This window comes from Rutidosis leptorrhynchoides, chromosome 4, assembly GCF_046630445.1.
Source record: "Rutidosis leptorrhynchoides isolate AG116_Rl617_1_P2 chromosome 4, CSIRO_AGI_Rlap_v1, whole genome shotgun sequence".
NCBI lineage: Eukaryota > Viridiplantae > Streptophyta > Magnoliopsida > Asterales > Asteraceae > Rutidosis > Rutidosis leptorrhynchoides.
Window position 1 is genome coordinate 44,319,977 of NC_092336.1, and position 21,622 is coordinate 44,341,598.

Consider the following 21,622-nt stretch of genomic DNA (forward strand, 5'->3'; position numbering starts at 1 on the left):
TGGGTTGTTTCATGGAGGCATTATTTATATGGAGTCAAAAGTATTATATATACCGACCACAAAAGTCTCCAACATATATTTAATCAGAAGCAACTGAATATGAGACAACGCAGGTGGATTGAACTTTTGAATGATTATGATTTTGAGATTCGATACCACTCGGGGAAGGCGAATGTGGTAGCCGACGCTTTGAGTAGAAAGGACAGAGAACCTATACGGGTAAAAGCTATGAATATAATTATTCGTACTAACCTTACTACTCGAATAAAGGAGGCGCAACAGGGGGTTGTAAAAGAAGGAAAGTTGAAGAATGAGATACCCAAAGGATCAGAGAAACATCTTAATATTCGGGAAAACGGAACCCGATATAGGGCTGATAGCATTTGAGTACCAAGGTTTGGAGATGTGAGAGAAATGGTACTTAAAGAAGCACATAAAACCAGATATTCAATACATCCCGGAGTGGGGAAGATGTATAAAGATCTCAAGAAACACTTTTGGTGGCCGGGTATGAAAGCCGATATTGCTAAATATGTAGGAGAATGTTTGACGTGTTCTAAGGTCAAAGCTGAACATCAGAAACCATCATGTCTACTTCAACAACCTGAAATCCCGAAATGGAAATGGGAAAATATTACCATGGATTTCATTACTAAATTGCCAAGGACTGCAAGTGGTTATGATACTATTTGGGTAATAGTTGATCGTCTCACCAAGTCAGCACACTTCTTGCCAATGAGAGAAGATGACAAAATGGAGAAGTTGGCGCGATTGTATTTGAAGGAGGTTGTCTCCAGACATGGAATACCCGTCTCTATTATCTCTGATAGGGATGGTAGATTTGTTTCAAGGTTCTGGCAGACGTTGCAACAAGCATTGGGGACTCGTCTAGACATGAGTACTGCCAATCATCCACAAACTGATGGGCAGAGCGAAAGGATGATACAAACGCTTGAAGACATGCTACGAGCATGTGTTATTGATTTCGAAAACAGTTGGGATTGACACCTACCGTTAGCAGAATTTTCCTACAACAACAGTTATCATTCTAGTATTGAGATGACACCATTTGAGGCACTTTATGGTAGAAAGTGCAGGTATCCGATTTGTTGGAATGAAGTGGGGATAGACAGATTACGGGTCCGGAGATAATACAAGAAACTACCGAGAAAATCATCCAAATTCAACAATGATTGAAAACTGCCCAGAGTCGACAAAAGAGCTACGCGGACAGTAAAAGAAAAGATATAGAGTTTGAAATTGGAGAAATGGTCATGCTTAAGGTTTCACCTTGGAAAGGCGTTGTTCAATTTGGTAAACGGGGGAAACTAAATCCAAGGTACATTGGACCATTCAAGATTATAGATCGTGTCGGACCAGTAGCTTACCAACTGGAGCTACCTCAACAACTCGCAGCTGTACATAACACTTTCTACGTCTCGAATTTGAAGAAATATTTTGCTAAAGAAGATCTCACTATTCCGTTGGACAAAATCCAAATCAATGAAAAACTTCAATTCATTGAAGAACCCGTCGAAATAATGGATCGTGAGGTTAAGAGACTTAAGCAAAACAAGATACCGATTGTTAAGGTTTGATGGAATACTCGTAGAGGACCCGAGTTCACCTGGGAGCATGAAGATCAGATGAATAAGAAATACCCGCATCTATTTCCAGAAGATTCGTCAACACCTTCAACAACTTAAAATTTCGGGACGAAATTTATTTAACGGGTAGGTACTGTAGTGACCTGAACTTTTCCATGTTTATATATATTAATTGAGATTGATATTTACGTGACTAAATGTTTCCGATGTGTTAAGCAATCAAACTTGTTAAGACTTGATTAAATGAAATAAGTTTCATATAGACAATTGATCACCCAAGTTGACCGGCGATTCACGAACGTTACAAAATTGTAAAAACTACATGTTGTGGTATATATAGACATATATATATGGTTGACATGAGATTATGATGGGTAAGTATCTCACTAAGTATATTAACAATGTGTGATATACATAAGAAATGAGATTACTAAGTTAAGAAACTCAAAATGATATATATAACGATTATCGTTATGATAACGTCTACTAAATATATATGTATCATATTAAGATATTGATACACTATATTTAACATGATAAAATGATATTTAAATATATCATTAATTGTGTTAACAATGAACTACATATGTAAAAACAATACTACTAACTCAAGAATTACGAAACGAGACTTACATGTAACGATTATCGTTGTAACGATATTTTAATGTATATATCATATTAAGAGATATTCATAGATCATAATATCATGATAATATAATAATTTAACATCTCATTTGATATAATAAACATTGGGTTAACAACATTAATTGAGATCGTTAACTTAAAGGTTTCAAAACAACACTTACATGTAACGACTAACGAAGACTTAACGACTCCATTAGAATGTATATACATGTTGTGTTTTGATATGTATTCTTACACTTTTGAAAGACTTCAAGACACATATCAAAGTACTTCTACTTAACAAAAATGCTTACAATTACATCCTCGTTCAGTTTCATCAACAATTCTACTCGTATGCACCCGTATTCGTACTCGTACAATACACAGCTTTTAGATGTATGTACTATTGGTATATACACTCCAATGATCAGCTCTTAGCAGCCCATGTGAGTCACCTAACACATGTGGGAACCATAATTTGGAAACTAGCATGAAATATCTCATAAAATTACAAAAATATTAGTAATCATTCATGACTTATTTACATGAAAGTAAAATTACATATCCTTTATATCTAATCCATATACCAACGACCAAAAACACCTACAAACACTTTTATTCTTCAATTTTCTTCATCTAATTGATCTCTCTCAAGTTCCATCTTCAAGTTCTAAGTGTTCTTCATAAATTCCATAAGTATAGTTTCATAAAAATCAAGAATACTTCCAAGTTTGCAAGTCTACTTCCAAGCTTTCTAATCCATTCCAAGTAATCATCTAAGATCAAGGAACCTTTGTTATTTACAGTAGGTTATCTTTATAATTTAAGGTATTATTCATATTCAAACTTTGATTCAGTTTCTACAACTATAACAATCTTATTTCGAGTGAAAATCTTACTTGAACTGTTTTCGTGTCATGATTCTGCTTCAAGAACTTTCAAGCAATCCAAGGATCCTTTGAAGCTAGATCCATTTTTCTAATTTCCAGTAATTTTATCCAGAAAACTTGAGGTAGTAATGATGTTCATAACATCATTCGATTCATACATATAAAGCTATCATATTCGAATGTTTAAACTTGTAATCATTAGAACATAGTTTAGTCAATTCTAAACTTGTTCGCAAACAAAAGTTAATCCTTCTAACTTGACTTTTAAAATCAACTAAGCACATGTTCTATATCTATATGATATCCTAACTTAATGATTTAAAACCTGGAAACACGATGAACACCATAAAATCGGATATACGCCGTCGTAGTGAAACCGGGGGCTGTTTTGGTTTGGATAATTAAAAACTATGATAAACATTGATTTAAAAGTTGTTCTTCTGAAAAAATAATTTTTCATATGAACATGAAACTATATCCAAAAATCTTGGTTAAACTCAAAGTGAAAGTATGTTTTTCAAAATGGTTATCAAGATGTCGTTCTTTCGACGGAAATGACTACCTCTTTAGTAATTGACATGTAACTTAAATTTTCGACTATAAACCTATACTTTTTCTGTTTGGATTCTTAAATTAGAGTTCAATATGAAACCATAGCAATTTGATTCACTCAAAACGGATTTAAAATGAAGAAGTTATGGGTAAAACAAGATTGGATATTTTTGATCTTTTTAGCTACGAGAAATGCTTAACAAATCTATACAAATCATATCCTAGCTAACTTATATTATATTATACATTTATTCTAATATATTATGTAATCTTGGGATACCATAGACACGTATGCAAATGTTTTGACATATCATATCGATCCATATATATATATTATTTGGAACAACCATAGACACTCTATATGCAGTAATGTTGGAGTTAGCTATACAGGGTTGAGATTGATTCCAAAAATATATATACTTTGAGTTGTGATTTAGCCTGAGACGTGTATACACTGGGTCGTAGATTGATTCAAGATAATATATATCGATTTATTTCTGTACATCTAACTGTGGACAACTAGTTGTAGATTACTAACGAGGACAGCTGACTTAATACACTAAAATCTTTAAAACATAATAAAAATGGTTGTAATTATATTTTGATCATACTTTGATATATATGTACATATTTGTATAGGTTCGTGAATCGATCCGTGGCCAAGTCTTATTTCCGAGGAAGGAAATATCTATGAAAGTGAGTTATAGTCCCACTTTTAAAATCTAATATTTTTGGGATGAGAATACATGCAGGTTTATAAATGATTTACAAAATAGACACAAGTACGTGAAACTACATTCTATGGTTGAATTATCGAAATCGAATATGCCCCTTTTTATTAAGTCTGGTAATCTAAGAATTAGGGAACAGACACCCTAATTGACGTGAATCCTAAAGATAGATCTATTGGGCCTAACAAACCCCATCCAAAGTACCGGATGCTTTAGTACTTCGAAATTTATATCATATCCGAAGGGTGTTCCGGAATGATGGGGATATTCTTATATATGCATCTTGTTAATGTCGGTTACCAGGTGTTCACCATATGAATGATTTTTATCTCTATGTATGGGATGTGTATTGAAATATGAAATCTTGTGGTCTATTGTTACGATTTGATATATATAGGTTAAACCTATAACTCACCAACATTTTTGTTGACGTTTAAAACATGTTTATTCTCAGGTGAATACTAAGAGCTTCCGCTGTTGCATACTAAAATAAGGACAAGATTTGGAGTCCATGTTTGTATGACATTGTGTAAAAACTGCATTCAAGAAACATATGTCGATGTAATATATTTCTGTTGTAAACCATTATGTAATGGTCGTGTGTAAACAGTATATTTTAGATTATCATTATTTGATAATCTACGTAATGTTTTTAAAACCTTTATTGATAAAATAAAGGTTATGGTTGTTTTAAAAATGAATGCAGTCTTTGAAAAACGTCTCATATAGAGGTCAAAACCTCGCAACGAAATCAATTAATATGGAACGTTTATAATCAATATGAACGGGACATTTCAGTTGGTATCCAAGCGTTGGTCTTAGAGAACCAGAAAATTTGCATTAGTGTGTCTTATCGAGTTTGTTAGGATGCATTAGTGAGTCTGGACTTCGACCGTGTTTTCTTTAAAAATGATTGCTTAACATTTTTGTTGGAAACTATATATTATCAACATGCAAATATTATGTGATATATTAATCTCTTAACATGTTTGATATTGTGTGATAGATGTCTACCTCTAGCACAAATCCCATTGACTCACCTAATAATAACGAAGAGTCGAATATATATTGGCAAGATTCACAAGTTCCCGAAGAACCGGAAGAAGAGGAAACGAAACCAGAAGAAGAGGAACCAGAAGAAGAGGAACCGGAAGAAGAAGAGGTTCCGGAGGGGGGAATAGTAGGAACCACAGAAAACCGGTCAAATAAAAGAAAATCCTCAACCAATGGACCAAAGTTAATAATGGTCAATGGTGTTTCCACTAAGGAAGCAAAATATTGGGAAAATTACCAATTTTCCGATGAATCGGATCCTGATGAGGATTCCGATGATGTTATAGAAATTACCCCGACCCAATTTAATGAGGCAAAAGAAAATAATAAGGGAAAATGCATCAAAATAGAGAAATCTGATTCCGACCCCGATGAACTTTATATGTACCGTCAACACCCGTATTTTCAATATCGTGACAATAACCCGGGAACCTCTAAACCACCAGGTTTTTCTAAACCAATGTGGAAAACGACGACTCGTATTAGAGGAACATCATATATCCATAGAAGATTAGGAAAAAGAACCAAGTCCGAAGAAGAAGAAGAAACCAGTGATTCAGATTAGAGGGGTGTGAGCATGTTGTGTAATAAATGTATTGTAGTGTGCTTGTACTTTTATGTTCTATGTAAAAATTGCTTGTATTGTTTGTTATTACGAATCTAATTCTTGTCTATTTTACAGTATAAAAACAAAATGGACGTTAAGGGTAGACAACCGAATATTTTAGAAGACCTACCAGAGGATATGATTGAGGAAATCTTGTCTAGAGTCGGTCAGAATTCATCAGCACATTTAGTTATGGCGAAATTAACTTGTCAAACACGTGAGATCCATATGTTATTGTATTCGTTCTTATGGATTAGGACGGGTCTTTACACGTGAGATCCATGTAGCGTGCTGCTACTGGTTCACTCATATTGTCTATATTATATTTTATATTATTTACCGCTCATCACAACACTTCTCACTCATATTATAACCCACATCACCATTTTTTACATTTTCAATTCACAGCGTCACATCATTTAAAAAAAAAAAAAAAAACTCAAACCAAAGAACCATGCATCCAATCAGTACAAATGGTATTACAAAATACAAAATGCAAAATTAATAGATAAAAATAAAACTACAATTAAAAACATATTTACATACTATTAAAAATTCACCGACATGTTCACGAGATCTCTACTCTCTAGTCTTGACTTAATTAAGTCCATCTTATGTCTTCTTTGTACCTTTTACCACACCTGCTCCTTCACTCTCAACCCATCCAACTTCTTCATCTTCCCAAATCTCAAATTAAAGAAAAATGGGTTCAGTTTCTTTAAAAATTGGTGATGGAACAGCAAGATTCAAAAACGCCACCGTTTGTTCATCCGCAGTACATATTCTCATGTTATTTTCAGTCATAACAACAAATCTATTTGCTTTATATGCTTTTACTTACTCCCCAAACCACCATCCTCATCAGTTTCACTTTCTTACACATCATCATACTCATAAAAACATTTCTTTAATCTCTGAACAAGTTTCTTTAATCCTTAGAGAGATTGATTCTTCACAAAAAAAACTTGCCCAGATGGAAAAACACCTTCTTGGTTATGAAAGTTTTGATCTTTCCACACCCCACATCCCAAATGAGCTTAAATTGTTTTTACAAAAACACCAGCTTCCATTAGGTAAAGATTCAAGAACTGGGATCACTGAAATGGTCTCATCTGTGGGCCATTGTTGTTATAAATCTATAGATATATTGTCTCAATATATGAATTATAAACCAAATGGTGCTTGCCCTGATGACTGGAGTATTTCACAAAAGTTGATTTTGAAGGGGTGTGAGCCTTTACCAAGAAGAAGGTGTTTTGGAAAAATAGTCCCTAAAATTGGTCTTCAACCTTTTCCTATTTCACTTTGGAATAATGTGAGTGAAAAGAGTTATAGTTGGAGTGGTATTGATTGTAAGAATTTGGCTTGTTTAAATAGTAAAAAATTGAATAGGGATTGTGCAGGTTGTCTGGATTTAAGGAATGGTAATGAGATTTCAAGATTTGTTAAATCAAGAGGTAAAAATGATTTCTTGATTGATGATGTGTTAGGTTTAGGAAGTGGTGGGATTAGAATTGGATTTGATATTGGTGGTGGATCTGGTACTTTTGCTGCTAGAATGGCTGAAAAAAATGTGACTATTGTGACTGCAAGTTTGAACATTGATGCACCTTTTAATGAATTTATTGCAGCTAGAGGTATTTTTCCATTATACCTAAGTTTAGATCACAGGTTCCCATTTTATGAAAATATTTTTGACATAATTCATGTTGGAAATGGGCTTGATATCGGTGGGCGAGGTGAGAAACTCGAGTTCTTGATGTTTGATATTGATCGGGTCATTCGGGCTGGTGGGTTGTTTTGGTTGGACAACTTTCTTTGTTCTAATGACGAAAAAAGAAAAAACTTGACCCGTTTGATTGAACGATTTGGATACAAGAAACTGAAATGGGTTGTTGGTGAGAGGATTAATGGTGCAGGGAACTCTGAGGTATATTTGTCTGCTGTTCTTCAGAAACCAGTAAGAGTTTGAAGGCTGTTTCTTCCAATTGGTAAGATTTTAGTGTTGTTTGGTATCTTAAATCTATTATATATTGTTATTTTTGGTTAAGTTTGATGGTCACATAAAATAAAATTAAATTCCTTTTAGAATGTGTAATAAGTGAAATGAACAATGCTTGTTCATATACCGGATAGGATGGTACTTTTTTCGGAAATTCAATTTGTAAGCTAGAATTGTTAATAAGTTAGGATTGAATACCAATTTAGAATGTTAGATTCTTGAATTTAAATCTAGTGTATACCTTATTGTTGATCTGCTATTGTCCATTAATGTAAGGTAAATGGTTCATTTTTGTTATGTTTTGCAATGAAGAAAGTGACCTTATGCATGCTAGTAGTTACGGGTTATCAAAGTTAACCGTTGTGCTTGACATTAGTCCACCAGGGTCAACTTTCATGGTAAATATGAAATTTTGTTATAACTTTGAGAAGCTTTGAAAACATTGGGTTACACCATCAAATGCTTAACAGTTAAGAAATATCTGAACAGATTAATCAAAATAAGTTATGCATGCCGATCTATCAGTAACACCCTACATATGTTTGTTTAAAATGACTTATTGTATCTAGATTTAAAGATTAAACACGGTGCAAGTGGCTTCTACCGAATTAAGTAACCAAAAACAGGCATGACTCAACGTAAATTCTACCATATTTTTTTTGGAACAACAAACACACACATCCTTTTTGTCAACGACAGTACTCGAACTCTCAACCTTAAGTTTGATGAATTCCCTTCTTACCCCTAGGCAGAAGCCCTTTAGTCATAAATTTTACCATCTAATTAACTCTGATTAAATTGATACTGTCTAGCTATGGACAATGTAGCGAAAAGTGTTCAACTTCACCTCTTATTTGTTTTATATGCTGACTTGAGTAGTGATGTTCAGTTACATAGTTTATCATCATGATTGCATAAAGTTATCTTTTTAAACAAGTTTACTACAATGGTTGACCTTGATACACCATTACTACTAGCATGTCCAACAGTGGAAAAATGATTGGTGATGTTTAATTTTACAAGTGCAGCTGGCATAGCTAGATAAAATTAATGAGAGAGTAAAAATAGAAATTGGTTTGTTTGTTATTTTTAAGGGGGGGAAGTCATAAAATATTACTCCGTACTATTGAAAAAATTCTTTCTTTACAAAATCTTAAAATTCTTGAGGGGCAGATGCCCCCTTTAGATCCGCACAGAGTACAGATGACCTTTGACACGGCCAACACTTGAATTATACAGAAATTAAATCTATAATTGCATAATAAAGTGATTAGGTTTTTCCTGTTCAATTACCCCGAGGGCAATTAGTCTAACCGGATTAATCCGGGACCGTTTTCAAACCCTTCCTTGGCCACTCTGAGACCTGTTGCATAATATACTTCTTATTTAGGTTTAGTATAATGGGCTCATAACATAAAGTTTTAACTGCAGGTGACCTTTGACATGTCCAACAGTTAAAATCTTTTGAACTTTAATTCATGATTGCATAAAATACTTATGATTTACGTTTAGTATAATGGGCCCATAATGTTTTAACTGTAGAATGTAGATGACCTTTTCACATGTTCAACAATTGAATTTTACAGAACTTTTGAGATTTAGCTGCTATATGCCTGTGGCATTATGAAATTAGACATTTTATATTGACAAGAAGTCAAGAACTGAGTGTTTAATTGTAGATAATTGAATCATTATTACTCAAGATTGTAAATCCATCAAATTTATCAGGTTTAGAAATGCAAATTCCGTGAATCCTAGTCTTCTTAAAAACTGTTAATTTTTATAATAGGATATTTGAACAATGCTGCTGCTGCTCCTGACCTTTAATGCATTTCTATTTTTACCCCTGAAGTCTTCGCTTGAGTGGTATGAGGTGAGATCCAACTTGGGGTACTGCCATTCCAGTTCGATTCTCACTCCAAGCGGGAGTTTCCAACCTTTGATGGTATCGCCAACATCAATGCAATTTGGGAAGGTCTCGGGGGTTTTTCCCAACCTTCGATGGTACTGTCAACATTCTCGCGAATTGGTTTCCTTCTAACGTGTGTATGAGTGGCATATGGTCGCGAACATGGGTTGATTTTCTGAGGGGCATGAAGGGGTGTTGGCCCCTCCAAAAAGAACGCTAAAGTTTCAATTTTAATGGAAGAAGTTTAGAAGTTAATAATGGAGGTAGTAAGAAATAAAGAAGATAATAAGTAAGGTATTGTGCAAAGCATCTTTTCGTTTTCAGTTTTCACCAAGCACCACCAAACACGATTTGTTTTGTAGCCTTTCGCTGATATGTGGTTATCTCCGGTCATCGGCATCTTGCCGGTGGCTGGAGGGTTATCCTTTTTTTTTTTTTTTTTTTTTTCTTTTCTCTCTTTTCTTTATGTCTCCTCAGATCTATCTTTCCTGTCTCTCTTCTTGGGCTTTCGAGTACTCGGTGAACTTCCGACGAGCTTTTCCAGTGACAGGCGGCGAAAACACTTGTGCTTTTTGTTTTCAGACGTTGTCTCTTGGTAAGTCCTCTTGTCTCGTTCGTTTTTTCTTGAAGTGCGACTTGTTTGGCTGCGTTGCCGGTTTCTTATTTTCCGGTTGGGGTTTTTCGCCTTAGGGTCTCCGGAGTTGTTGGTTGTTGGTTTGTTTGACCAGCTGTTTTTTCGGTAGCTTGAAGGTGGCTGCCGACGGTGTTTGATTATTTTTCCGGTAGGTACTTTCTAGCCAGATTGTCACTGGTTTTTTATCGATCGGATTTATTTCCCGGTTGTTGTTCCAATGATTTTTCGGCGAGTATCCCACTGTTATTTTTATTATTTCTTTTTTATAGTGTAGCTGCTTATTTAAGTTTCCGCTAGCTATAGTCTTGGTTTTACTTTGTTTAATAGATTAAACGGGTTTGTTCACCCTGTTTGTGAAATGTTTGGTTTGGTTTAGTTGCACTGGGTTCATTGTTGGATTTTTTTGTAACGGTTGTACTGGTTGATCTTCGGATCCGTTATAATATTTTCGTTATTTTGCTTTAAAAAAAAAGATAATAAGTACAAAAAAATGACAGAAGGCTATGTACTTTTCTACTTTTCATTCGTTACTTGCCCCTCATATTTTACACAAGTGCAATTTTAACCCTTCTATTTATTTAATACTCGAAGTCATCTATCTACATGCTGAAATAGTTAGTTGGTTTCGATCAAAAGAAAATTGATTGTAACTTGTAATTGCTATACTAGTTCGGCCCCCTAGGTAAATGAGCTCAAGATCCGCCACTGATCGCGAAGTTGGTTAAGTCTTCTCTGGTTAATGCCGATATCGCCGTTAAAAAAAATGCATTTCTATTTTTATTTTACTTTTCATGAGCATATAAATCAAGTTGTTGATATTGGTTGATCTACATAATTCATAGAATGATATTAACTTCTCTTATAGAGGATAAGATATGTGCGTGCACGTATATTAATATGAAAGATCTATAGTTTCTTTGTAAAGTTAAGCATATGGCTATCCCGCTAACAGAAACACCATACCATTTCGAACCTCACCCACAAAATGTACAGCAATGACCATATATTTTGCAATGGAGGGGTTGCGAAACTAAATCCGTCACAGAGTCCAGCAAACTGCTGTTATTTTGGTTCGTAATGGTCTTTATTGCAATACCTAACCGTGTTGTGAAATCGTGAATCATTGGGCAGATAGGATTGATTTCGGTATTACATTGTGAGACGTTACCTGATTTGGACTATAGTTCAAGTTATTTATTTTTCTTTTGTTTTTTTTATTACTAGCATGCTGAATGCTATCTGTATCGTGGAAGGCTTTACTTTATTAATTCTTATTTTATTAATGAAATAAAGGGTACCGTCAAGAACACCTAAGTTAAGTGTTATTGTGTTACAAGATTAGACTGAATTTGTGAAGGCGAAAAGATAAATCTGTCGAAAGATGGAGTTTTAGGTTGACATCAGGGGGAGTTTCTCTCGGATCTATTCAGGATTGAAACCCGGTCTGCCTGCACATCAGGATAGTTCAAGGACCGGGTTTCTACAATGTAATTCGAGTTTCCTACCGAAAGAGCGTGCGTGTGTGACAAAGAGCACAGTGATAAAACATACGGTAACAAATAATTAGATTGTATAAAATTTACACATATAACAATAATCGGTAACGTGAATGACAATCCCCTCCACATATGCTTTTTTTTTAACAGCGATTGGGATCACCCGAGGGGGGCTAAACCACCCGTTGCGATCATCTCCCGTTTCGACTACGCCGATGCAGCGATAATAACCCCGCCCCCATCGCTGCCCGGGAGGAAACCTTGAAACCGATTCAAGGGCACGGCCAAGTAAAACTCCCCTCCCCTTTACCCCCCCAAAAGATATGGGAAAGGTGAGTTGGGTGGATACTTCATGGCAGGGATGAAATTGTGTTTTTAATATGTAGCCAACGGGGGTCGAACTCCTGACCTCCCCTAAAGGAGGCAGACCACCAACCGCTGGACTACATCACAACTTCACTCCCCTCCACATATGTTATATACAATTACTACTAATTAACTGCCATTACAAATTTACAATTACTACTAATTAACTGCAATTAAAATTTGGCTTTATTATTCGAGTCAACTGTAAGCGTCGATTTATTGAGGACTTAACTGTCGATTAGAGGCTAAATTGATTTCAGACAGGTTTAAAACCTATGAAAATTTAATTCTACCATTTTCATGCCGTATCACACTTCATTTTTATTTTTATTTATTCAACCTACTTATTGGTCGGATGTACATTCGAAAACAATATCTCTATTCATAAAACATTGAAAGAAAGGATTTTTTTTCTACTTCAGAGGTGTTTTATTCTTTTTTAGAGACCACGCTATTCTAGGATATAAAAATATTGTCTACATCTTACCTTCCTTATACCACACTTTTATGGGATTTGAATTTGTTGTACAAATTTACATTTACAATTACAATACATAATTTACTACGGTTTGCACTATTCATTACACTTTATTGCCATTATTGGTTGGTGAGCCTAGTATTGGGCCGACTAGTAAAAAAATATCTTTCATATTTGAATGATCTTGGCCCTCCAATAATATCGTTCAAGATCCGTAGAGGTTAACTGAAGTTGTTAAGTTGATGTAATTATCTAATTTGTGTTATTTCGTAGTGAATCTTCAACAATATTATTGATTTCGTAGTGAATCTTCAACAATATTATCTAATTCATGTGGTTTGAGTGACTTTGATTTCTAGCTAAGGTTATGTTTGATAAAAATACAATAATTAAACGTTAAATAATTCAAAATCAGAATGATTCAGAGATTTTGATAGAAGTTGAGTCTGAACGACAATAACATTTTTAGATAGCTGATAATTTTTGTTTTTAGTGCACATTCTAATTGTTTGTCAACATGTTTTGTTGGAAATAATCAGTTTAAAAAATGTGCAAACGATCATACATCGAAAGTTGAAAAAAATATATTCATTATACTAGTTTATGCGAGCCTTCTCTATCAACAATTGATTTAAGAATACTTGAGAACTAATGAACTTATGTGAAAGACATGCTTGGTCTAAAGCGATCATACAATTAATATCAGAGCAGGTTGTAGCTCAATTGTGGATGGTGCCTCGAGGCAAATTAGCAGTAAGAAAATAGTTGCAAGCATGTAAAAAAGTAACATGTAGCTAAAATGATTAACAGGGTAATTGTTAGAAATAATTAATTAAAAATGGGTCATGTTATTTGGGCTAAAGTAATCCTAAGCGTTTTTTTATTTTATTATTTGGTCCTTTTCATCACTTGAAAGTAATCGTGATACTGTATGTAGTTAGTTTTTTTTAAAAATAATTTTCAATGAAGGTAATCCTGAATCACGCTTTTCCGATTTATTTACATTTTTGTATTTAATTATGACTATAATACTTTTAAGTAGGTTGAGTTAAGAGGGTGGATGTCGTGAAATATTGTGAGGATAAATTATAAATAAATTAAATTAGTTACATTAAAATAAAAGTAAAAAATGTAAATGAAAATATAAAAAGTGTCTAAGGATCACTATCTTTTTTTTATCATATACTTCGTATTCAAATTCAAATTAAATAATTAAGTAGGATAGTAGTAAACTAGTAATGGTATAGTAAAAGAATAATAAAAGGCGTGGCGGAAGAGAGAAGATATTTGAGAATCAGACGACAGGGATTTTGGCTAACACTTTGACTCAAAATCCTCTACAAAACCACCCCCCTACGACTTTTCAACTCCAACACAATCACAAAACACCACAACCACCTTCACTTCATTTCCTCCCTTCTACTTCTTCTTCTACTCACAAGGTATCTTCACACCACTCTTTATATTCTTATTCTTATTTTATACTTTGTATTATATAGATTTTATTTCCGACTTATTATTATGTTAAATGTTAATGTTATATATTCCATAAATGTCGATGCTTCTGTGATAATTAACCGACATCTTAGTCAGTACTCGACCTAGTTGCCCAATCACTTAACCAGTAAACGGATTTTAACTATCCATCACTCGGTAGCGTCAATAACTCAATATTTTTACTGCAGCCTAACGGTTATTCCATATCGTTTTTGATCCCATTTCATACCCAACCTTCAAGAATGTGCTGTTACTGCAACCACTAGATCATACGCTATTATATACGGAGTATGAAGTAATTGCGTCACTCCGTAGTATTTAGGATGATTGATTTTTATTTTAAAAATCCGAATACCAATTTTTCCGATTTTATAGTTTTTTTTACGTCATTTTAATTTTTAAAATATAGTGTCTTGTTTAAAATCTCGAGATCTACGTCGTAGAATTCGTCAAAATACCGTTAATTTGTTCTTATTACTCTTTGATTCTATATCCATAATATATACGTACATTCATAATTTTTACTTCGTACAGAGTATTATTTACGGGAAGTGACATGTACACAAGTCAAAATTAAAATTGTTATGTACACAACCTTTATGCTTTTACAGTGTTGTACTGTAAAACATCATGTTTGTGTACATAACAATTTTTGATTGTGTATATACCATCACCATTTACCCATTATTTAATCTAATCGTTTGGAACTTTAATCCTTTAATTATGTGCCGCATTAAACACATGTTGTGTAGCATCTGTCCCTTGGCCACCATTTATCGACATAAATCCACAATTATGTTATTTTGCATTTATACTGTATCATATTCATATTCATATTCATATATAATAATATAATATACTAATAATTATAATTATATACATTATATATCGTTCAATTATTAGTAATTTTCTGTAGTACACATCTGTAATTTTACGGAAGCATTATATTGTTTCCGACATTTTGTAGGTCATAGGGACGGCTGATGTAATGTTAACTGTAACGTATCCTAATTCTAACGCTGCCGTTGACGGAATACCATCGTCGGTGGCGGAGCAACCACGACGGAGTAAAAATAGGTTTATGAGTAAACCTTCATGGCTTTTGCTCTCGATATCTGGTACGTGGCGTTTTTATATACTCCGCAAGTAAATAAATATATAAATATTAAATATAATTGTTTGAAATAAGTGTGATTATGTGTTTTTGACTTTTGGTTAATTTATTGGAAACTGGATTTGTAAAGTTAATTTAAAATGATGGGAAAGTGATGAATTATATGAGAGATTCGTTTTAAATGTAGTTAATCCCATCCAACTTTCTAATGATTTAAGATGATATTTAATTATTAAATTATTACTATTATTAATTATTAATTCTATATAAGGTATACCAGCCTAACAAGCAGTTGTTGTTTGTTTTGTTAATTTTGTAATAAGCTCCCGTTTTGTTTTGTTTTGTTTTGTTAATTATGGAGGGCTACGTTTAATTATTTATTTACATATATACTAACAGCAAAAAACTTATGAACAGCACTATTAACGCGCGCCAACCGCTAGTATATTTCGCAACAATGGTTGTACACCGGTCACAGTTCACGTGAACAGTGCTATTCAACAGTACTATTCACGCGCATCAATCGCTAGTATATTTCGCAACAATGGTTGTACACCGGTCACTGTTCACGTGAACAGTGCTATTCACGTGAACAGTTCGCAACAATGGTTGTACACCGGTCACAGTTATTTCGCAACAATGGTTATTTACATATATACTAACAGCAAAAACTTATGAACAGCACTATTAACGCGCGCCAACCGCTAGTATATTTCGCAACAATGGTTGTACACCGGTCACAGTTCACGTGAACAGTGCTATTCAACAGTACTATTCACGCGCATCAATCGCTAGTATATTTCGCAACAATGGTTGTACACCGGTCACTGTTCACGTGAACAGTGCTGTTCACGTGAACAGTTCGCTAGTATATTTCGCAACAATGGTTGTACACCGGTCACTGTTCACGTGAACAGTGCTGTTCACGTATGTGAACAGTGCTATTCACGTGAACAGTTCGCTAGTATATTTCGCAACAATGGTTGTACACCGGTCACTGTTCACGTGAACAGCGCTGTTCACAACAGCGCTGTTCACGTGAAGAGTACTGTTCACGGTACTATAACATTTTTTTTTTTGGAGCAGTTTTTTTTTCCCATTTTTTCCTTTTTGGGTTTCCTTTATATTTTTCTTCACCCGCATCAAATATCTACTAGACAAAAAATATGAATAGTACCGATGTTTCTTTATAATTAGCAGCAGCAAATATCTACTATGCAAAAAATATGAATAGTACCGATTGTTTTCTTTATATTTTTCTCTACCCGTTGTAACAATTTTTTTTTCTTTTTTCTTTTTTGGTCTCCTTTATATTTTTATCCGCCCGCAGAGATGCACCTACATTGTTAATTTAAAATAACATTTAAATCTTTGAGTGGTTATACCTTTTAATTCGACTCGAGCTGCGCTTCAACGACATCATCGTTAAACTAAACGCAATAAAATACATTGAAAACCGAACCCCCGGCGCGAATCGAGTGTAAAAAACTAGTCATCATCATTAAGCATTATGTAAAATGGCAAATGCATTTTTATTTGTTTTGAATAAAAATAAATTCTAATTTTGCATATTGTATATGAATATGAAATAATTATCGTGAGTTTCAACGGGTGGGATGTTTTCATGATATTTCAAGATGGAAACATCTTGTCATTAAAGGTCATGTCTAGTCAGTTGTGGTATAAGTTTCTAGGTTACCTATCAATAGGGGCTATACTCATAATAATAGGACACTGTCCACTGCCCTACTTTTACTCCTTCTACACTGTTTTTCTTTCTTCTATTTTTTTTTTTTTTTTTTTTATAATTTTCTTTTGATGTCTTAAAGAATAAAAAAATAGAATTAATATATCCTCCATCATTTTTAACACATTCACTATAACTGTATATTAACATATTATACGGTACAAAATGTTAATGTATCCATGATGGTGGATGTAGTAAAAATGGTGGTCATCCACCATAAATGTGTATTAACAATTATACAGTACATGTTAATGCATCGATGATGGTAGATTTAGTAAAAATGGTGATGAATGATATATCACCATCCTTAAAGATAAAACCGAAATTAAATTACATAAATATCAACAAAAAAATCTATAAGTGTGAGGGATTGGGTAAAACCTGATAATTTGACTGATATCCCTTCACAAGTGTTATTAGTTAAAATTTCAAAAAAGTTTATCATACCGATAGTATCACTAGTTAAAAGTCTAAAAAAATTTCACAAGATTGGTGTATTTCACAGTTAACCCATTCTACCAATGCTAAAGAATCTTATCCACCCCTTATACCTTTTATGATCTAGTACTCTTTTTATTGTTTTTTCTTTCCTATAGAAAACTATAATATAAGTTAAAGGATCCGAGTACAGATCAATACAAACGGGAAACAAAAACTAGGTCAACAAACACAATAAATATCTAAATAATTTGTACTTTTTGTCTGAGAACAATTAAATCGGGACTTAGAGTACTATTTACTAGATCTATATTGCTGCACTATTTTTATTTTAATTGTTTTAGAAATAAAAATAATAATTACATTTTCATGCATTTAAAGTTTTAAACCGATGCTAAAAACTTCAATGAAATACCATAACCATGTATATGTATATACAATATAAAATAAAATGTACCACGTGTATACATACATACTAGTTCTTGAGAATGAACTACGGACATTGGGACGTTGGGAAAAAGCAATTATTCTTGCAGCCGAATCTTTTGTGTATGGAAATGAGTATTCAAATAGATTTGCGAGGGGAGTTGGTTTAGTAGGAGGAGAGGTAGGCCAGGCTGTACCCAAATATTGTTCTTATGTATTGTCACTTTCACCCTTTTAATTTTTTTACCTTTTCAAATTTCGAAAGTAAATCAACTTCAAGAATTCATTAATTCAAAACTCGAAAGTAGCTGTCAAATTATCCTAACTTTTATTTATATTCGTTTCTTGTGATTTCTATGAAAAAGTCTGTTTTTTTACTACAATTTCAAATTTTGAAATGGGCTTTCTTTGGCCTTTTTCTTTTTTGTTCTTTTGCTTATCAGTAACATTGCTTTGTCTTTTCATTTCATTCATAAGAACTTTGTTTTATAATTTTAAATTTTGAAATGGGTTTTCTTGGTACCATTACTTTTCAAGAGGACAAAGGTATGCCATTTGTCCTTAATATTTGCCCAAAGTTTCATGAATAGACTTAAAATATTCTTTTGATGTTGATGATACTAATGTTTGAAAAAGTTGTATCGTTGGTCCCCAAAGGTAACAAACGTTAGTTCCTCAACATTAGTTGGGTGTCCACTAACGGCCATTCCTGGCTCGGCTTCGATAACGCAATTCCGGGAGGAGTCGTTAGTTGGGCTCTGGATCCTTTCGGACATGACGTATTGCTTCTAAAATTGACGTTTCATATTTGAATAAAATTGGGCCTTGGCCCAATAACCATAACTCTAGTTATATAGAAATATAGGTGTGTTCTAGGTGTAACTTTAAACTTCAATTAAGAGTAAATATCAGTGGCAATACTTATTTGTGTTGTAAGTTTTGTATGCAAAACTTATCGAAGAATTAAAAGCTTAACTGAATAAGAAACTATGGACCAACAAGAATGACATAAGAATTTGAAACTAAATAACAAGTTAAAATTTATTCACAAATGTTTGCATTTGGACCCTATTATTTAACAGTAGAACTTATAAGGATTAATGTATTTCATCTCTTTGTTGAAACAGACATGGAGGACAAAATACAAGCCATTAACGGAGAAAATAAGCCAGACACATTTGGTGAACGTGCAGATTTTTACTATCGTAAACGCCCTGAACTTCTAGCCTTACTCCAAGACCTTTACAATCGTTACCTTTATCTTGCTGATCGTTACACTCGAACACTCTCCAAACAACAAAAACTAGAACAGATACATGAACAACAAGAAATATGCACAGTTTTAGATGACATGATTAACGCAAACGCTCATCAGTCTGATGATGAAAGCTCACCTTCTTACCAATCTCCTCATACTCCTCAAAAACCCAATCCTTCCGAGTTAGTAATATCCGAACTCGTTATGAAGTTTGTAGAGTACGAGATCGCAGTTGATGAACTCCAAAATTTGGATATGATTCAGGTATAGATTATATTCCATTTTACAATCTTGCATTATACTCTCTCTGTCATATATTTATTGTCCAATATTCCTTTTGTTTTGTCCCAAATTAATTTTTCACTTCCATTTTCCATAAATAAATAAGAAGACGAGGTGTAGCGTAGTCTGGTCATCGTCAGTGCAACTTTTTTGGGTATAGAGGGCCATAGGTTCGAAAGTAAATAAAAACTAGAGTGTAATAGTGATATTTCTTAAATTGCGTGCTTTTTTTTGTCTACGAACAATTAAGTTGGGACAGATGGAGTATCAATGTAATGTACAACGCTTTGAAGCATGATTAGTTGTGTAAGACTAATTTTTGACGTTGTACAAATTATCTACTCCATCTTCTAGTTGAATACTTAATTCTACACTTTTTACTTCCAACTTTATGGTATGACATAATAAATCGTCCTTAATGTTTAGTTACACAACTCGTAACTGCTGAGCAATTAAGCCATTTTCTTTTCAGTTTTTTTTTCTTTCTAATAATGTAATTGTAATGTAATACATTTGTGTTTGCAGGAAGAGTCAAAGAAGAAGATTGAGTTACAAAAAAGTTTACTAGATGTGTTGGAATCCGAGCGTGTGGTGCTAACAAATGAAAATTCTAGACTAGCATCTGAATCTTTGTTCATGAAGCGTAAGGCGGGCGAGCTTGCAAGATGCGTGTTACTGGAAAGAACTGAAGATCAACGCGTGTTTGTCCTAAGTCGTAAAATCGATGATCTTCAAGGTCAGATATATCAGTTAGAGAAAAGAAACAAAGAGTACTATGACAAGTTAATGAAACATCAAGTGGAAGTGAACAAAATTGAAGGCAAAAAGAGCAACAACTTTAGTATAAACATAAAGAGATTGATGGTGAAAAACAATGGTGGTGGTGATGTTAGCAGTAGTAGTAGTATTAGTTGGAGTGGTGAAGATGAAACAGGATATTCAATGAGTAGTACAAGTAATAGCAGCACATGTACAAGTTTAGCTCAGGTTATGAAGAAAAAGAAAAGTCAAAGTGACATTAATGGAGGGAAGAAGATTTATGGTTGGTGGGACAGAGTGAAGAAGTTTGATATGTTCATGTGTGGACCAAATCTTGATGCTACTTGCTGATATGATTAGGTAACGTTGTAATAGTAAATTAGTAATTAGTAATAGTAATTACCATGACAAACGGTTCTCTCTTTTGTTATACTCCACAATCTACTATATGTCTTTACCTGCTTTTCTTAAAGAAATGAATGTTGAAATCTAACCATGTATTTCTACTGTAAAGTTTACTCGACCTTTCTTATGGACTAACGAGTCGGACCAGCCCATGGCCACATGGGCGGTGGCTTAGGAGCTACTGGGCTAGGGCAGCAAGAGATAAGAGCTGCAGATTATAGCCCAACTACTGGCCTAGCTAGGTTTAGTATTGAGCTTGCTTTTTGCGCTTTCAACATCAAATACAGGCATGTAATACAAATACTTACCTCACTTTGCTTTTCAATAATATCTACTCATTTTGCTTTTGTAGAAAAAATTGGCTTAAATTTCAGTTCTCATAATTTGGACTATGTTTCTGTATCTGTCATTATATCGAAGAGTTTTTTTTTTTTTTTTTTTTTTTTTTTTTTGGAAGGCAAAGCAATTGTATAACCATCGAAAAGATACAAATGTACACGATAACCCATCATATTATTGGGCTATCCATGAAACACGACATCAAACATGAGACTAGATGGTTGCAAAGTAGGCAACCTACCTAAATCAATACATCAGGAACGAAATATCCACACTAAACAGCGCCACTAAGTATTGAGATACACACTAGGATTCGACAACCATGTTAACCACTTGAATTTTTTCCTTTTTTCTCTATTGGCGATCCACACGAAAGATGTAGTTTGTATCTCATTAAAGATCATCGGG

At 33.7% G+C, this 21,622-nt stretch overlaps 1 protein-coding gene across 4 annotated transcripts; it reads left to right on the plus strand.

Moving 5' to 3' along the window:
* Positions 1 to 6,718: 6,718 nt before the first annotated feature.
* On the plus strand, positions 6,719 to 20,896 carry LOC139839510 (probable methyltransferase At1g29790). Of its 4 annotated transcripts, none has more exons than XM_071829591.1 (4): positions 7,970 to 8,055; positions 15,414 to 15,564; positions 19,299 to 19,693; positions 20,237 to 20,896. In XM_071829591.1, the coding sequence occupies exons 2-4, from the start codon at positions 15,435 to 15,437 to the stop codon at positions 20,819 to 20,821; spliced, it is 1,110 nt and encodes a 369-aa protein (XP_071685692.1). In that variant the 5' UTR covers positions 7,970 to 8,055; positions 15,414 to 15,434; the 3' UTR covers positions 20,822 to 20,896. The 4 variants fall into 4 exon arrangements, 3 of the variants coding, with proteins under 3 accessions (XP_071685690.1, XP_071685692.1, XP_071685691.1); XM_071829590.1 differs by lacking the exon at positions 7,970 to 8,055 and adding an exon at positions 14,336 to 14,391; XR_011756974.1 differs by lacking the exons at positions 15,414 to 15,564; positions 19,299 to 19,693; positions 20,237 to 20,896 and adding exons at positions 9,856 to 10,269; positions 10,453 to 10,592 and having other exon boundaries at positions 6,719 to 8,055.
* Positions 20,897 to 21,622: the final 726 nt, after the last annotated feature.

Coding starts and splice junctions, on each gene's coding strand:
- LOC139839510 (XM_071829589.1), top strand. CDS start 6,768: ATGGGTTCAGTTTCTTTAAAAATTGGTGATGGAACAGCAAGATTCAAA.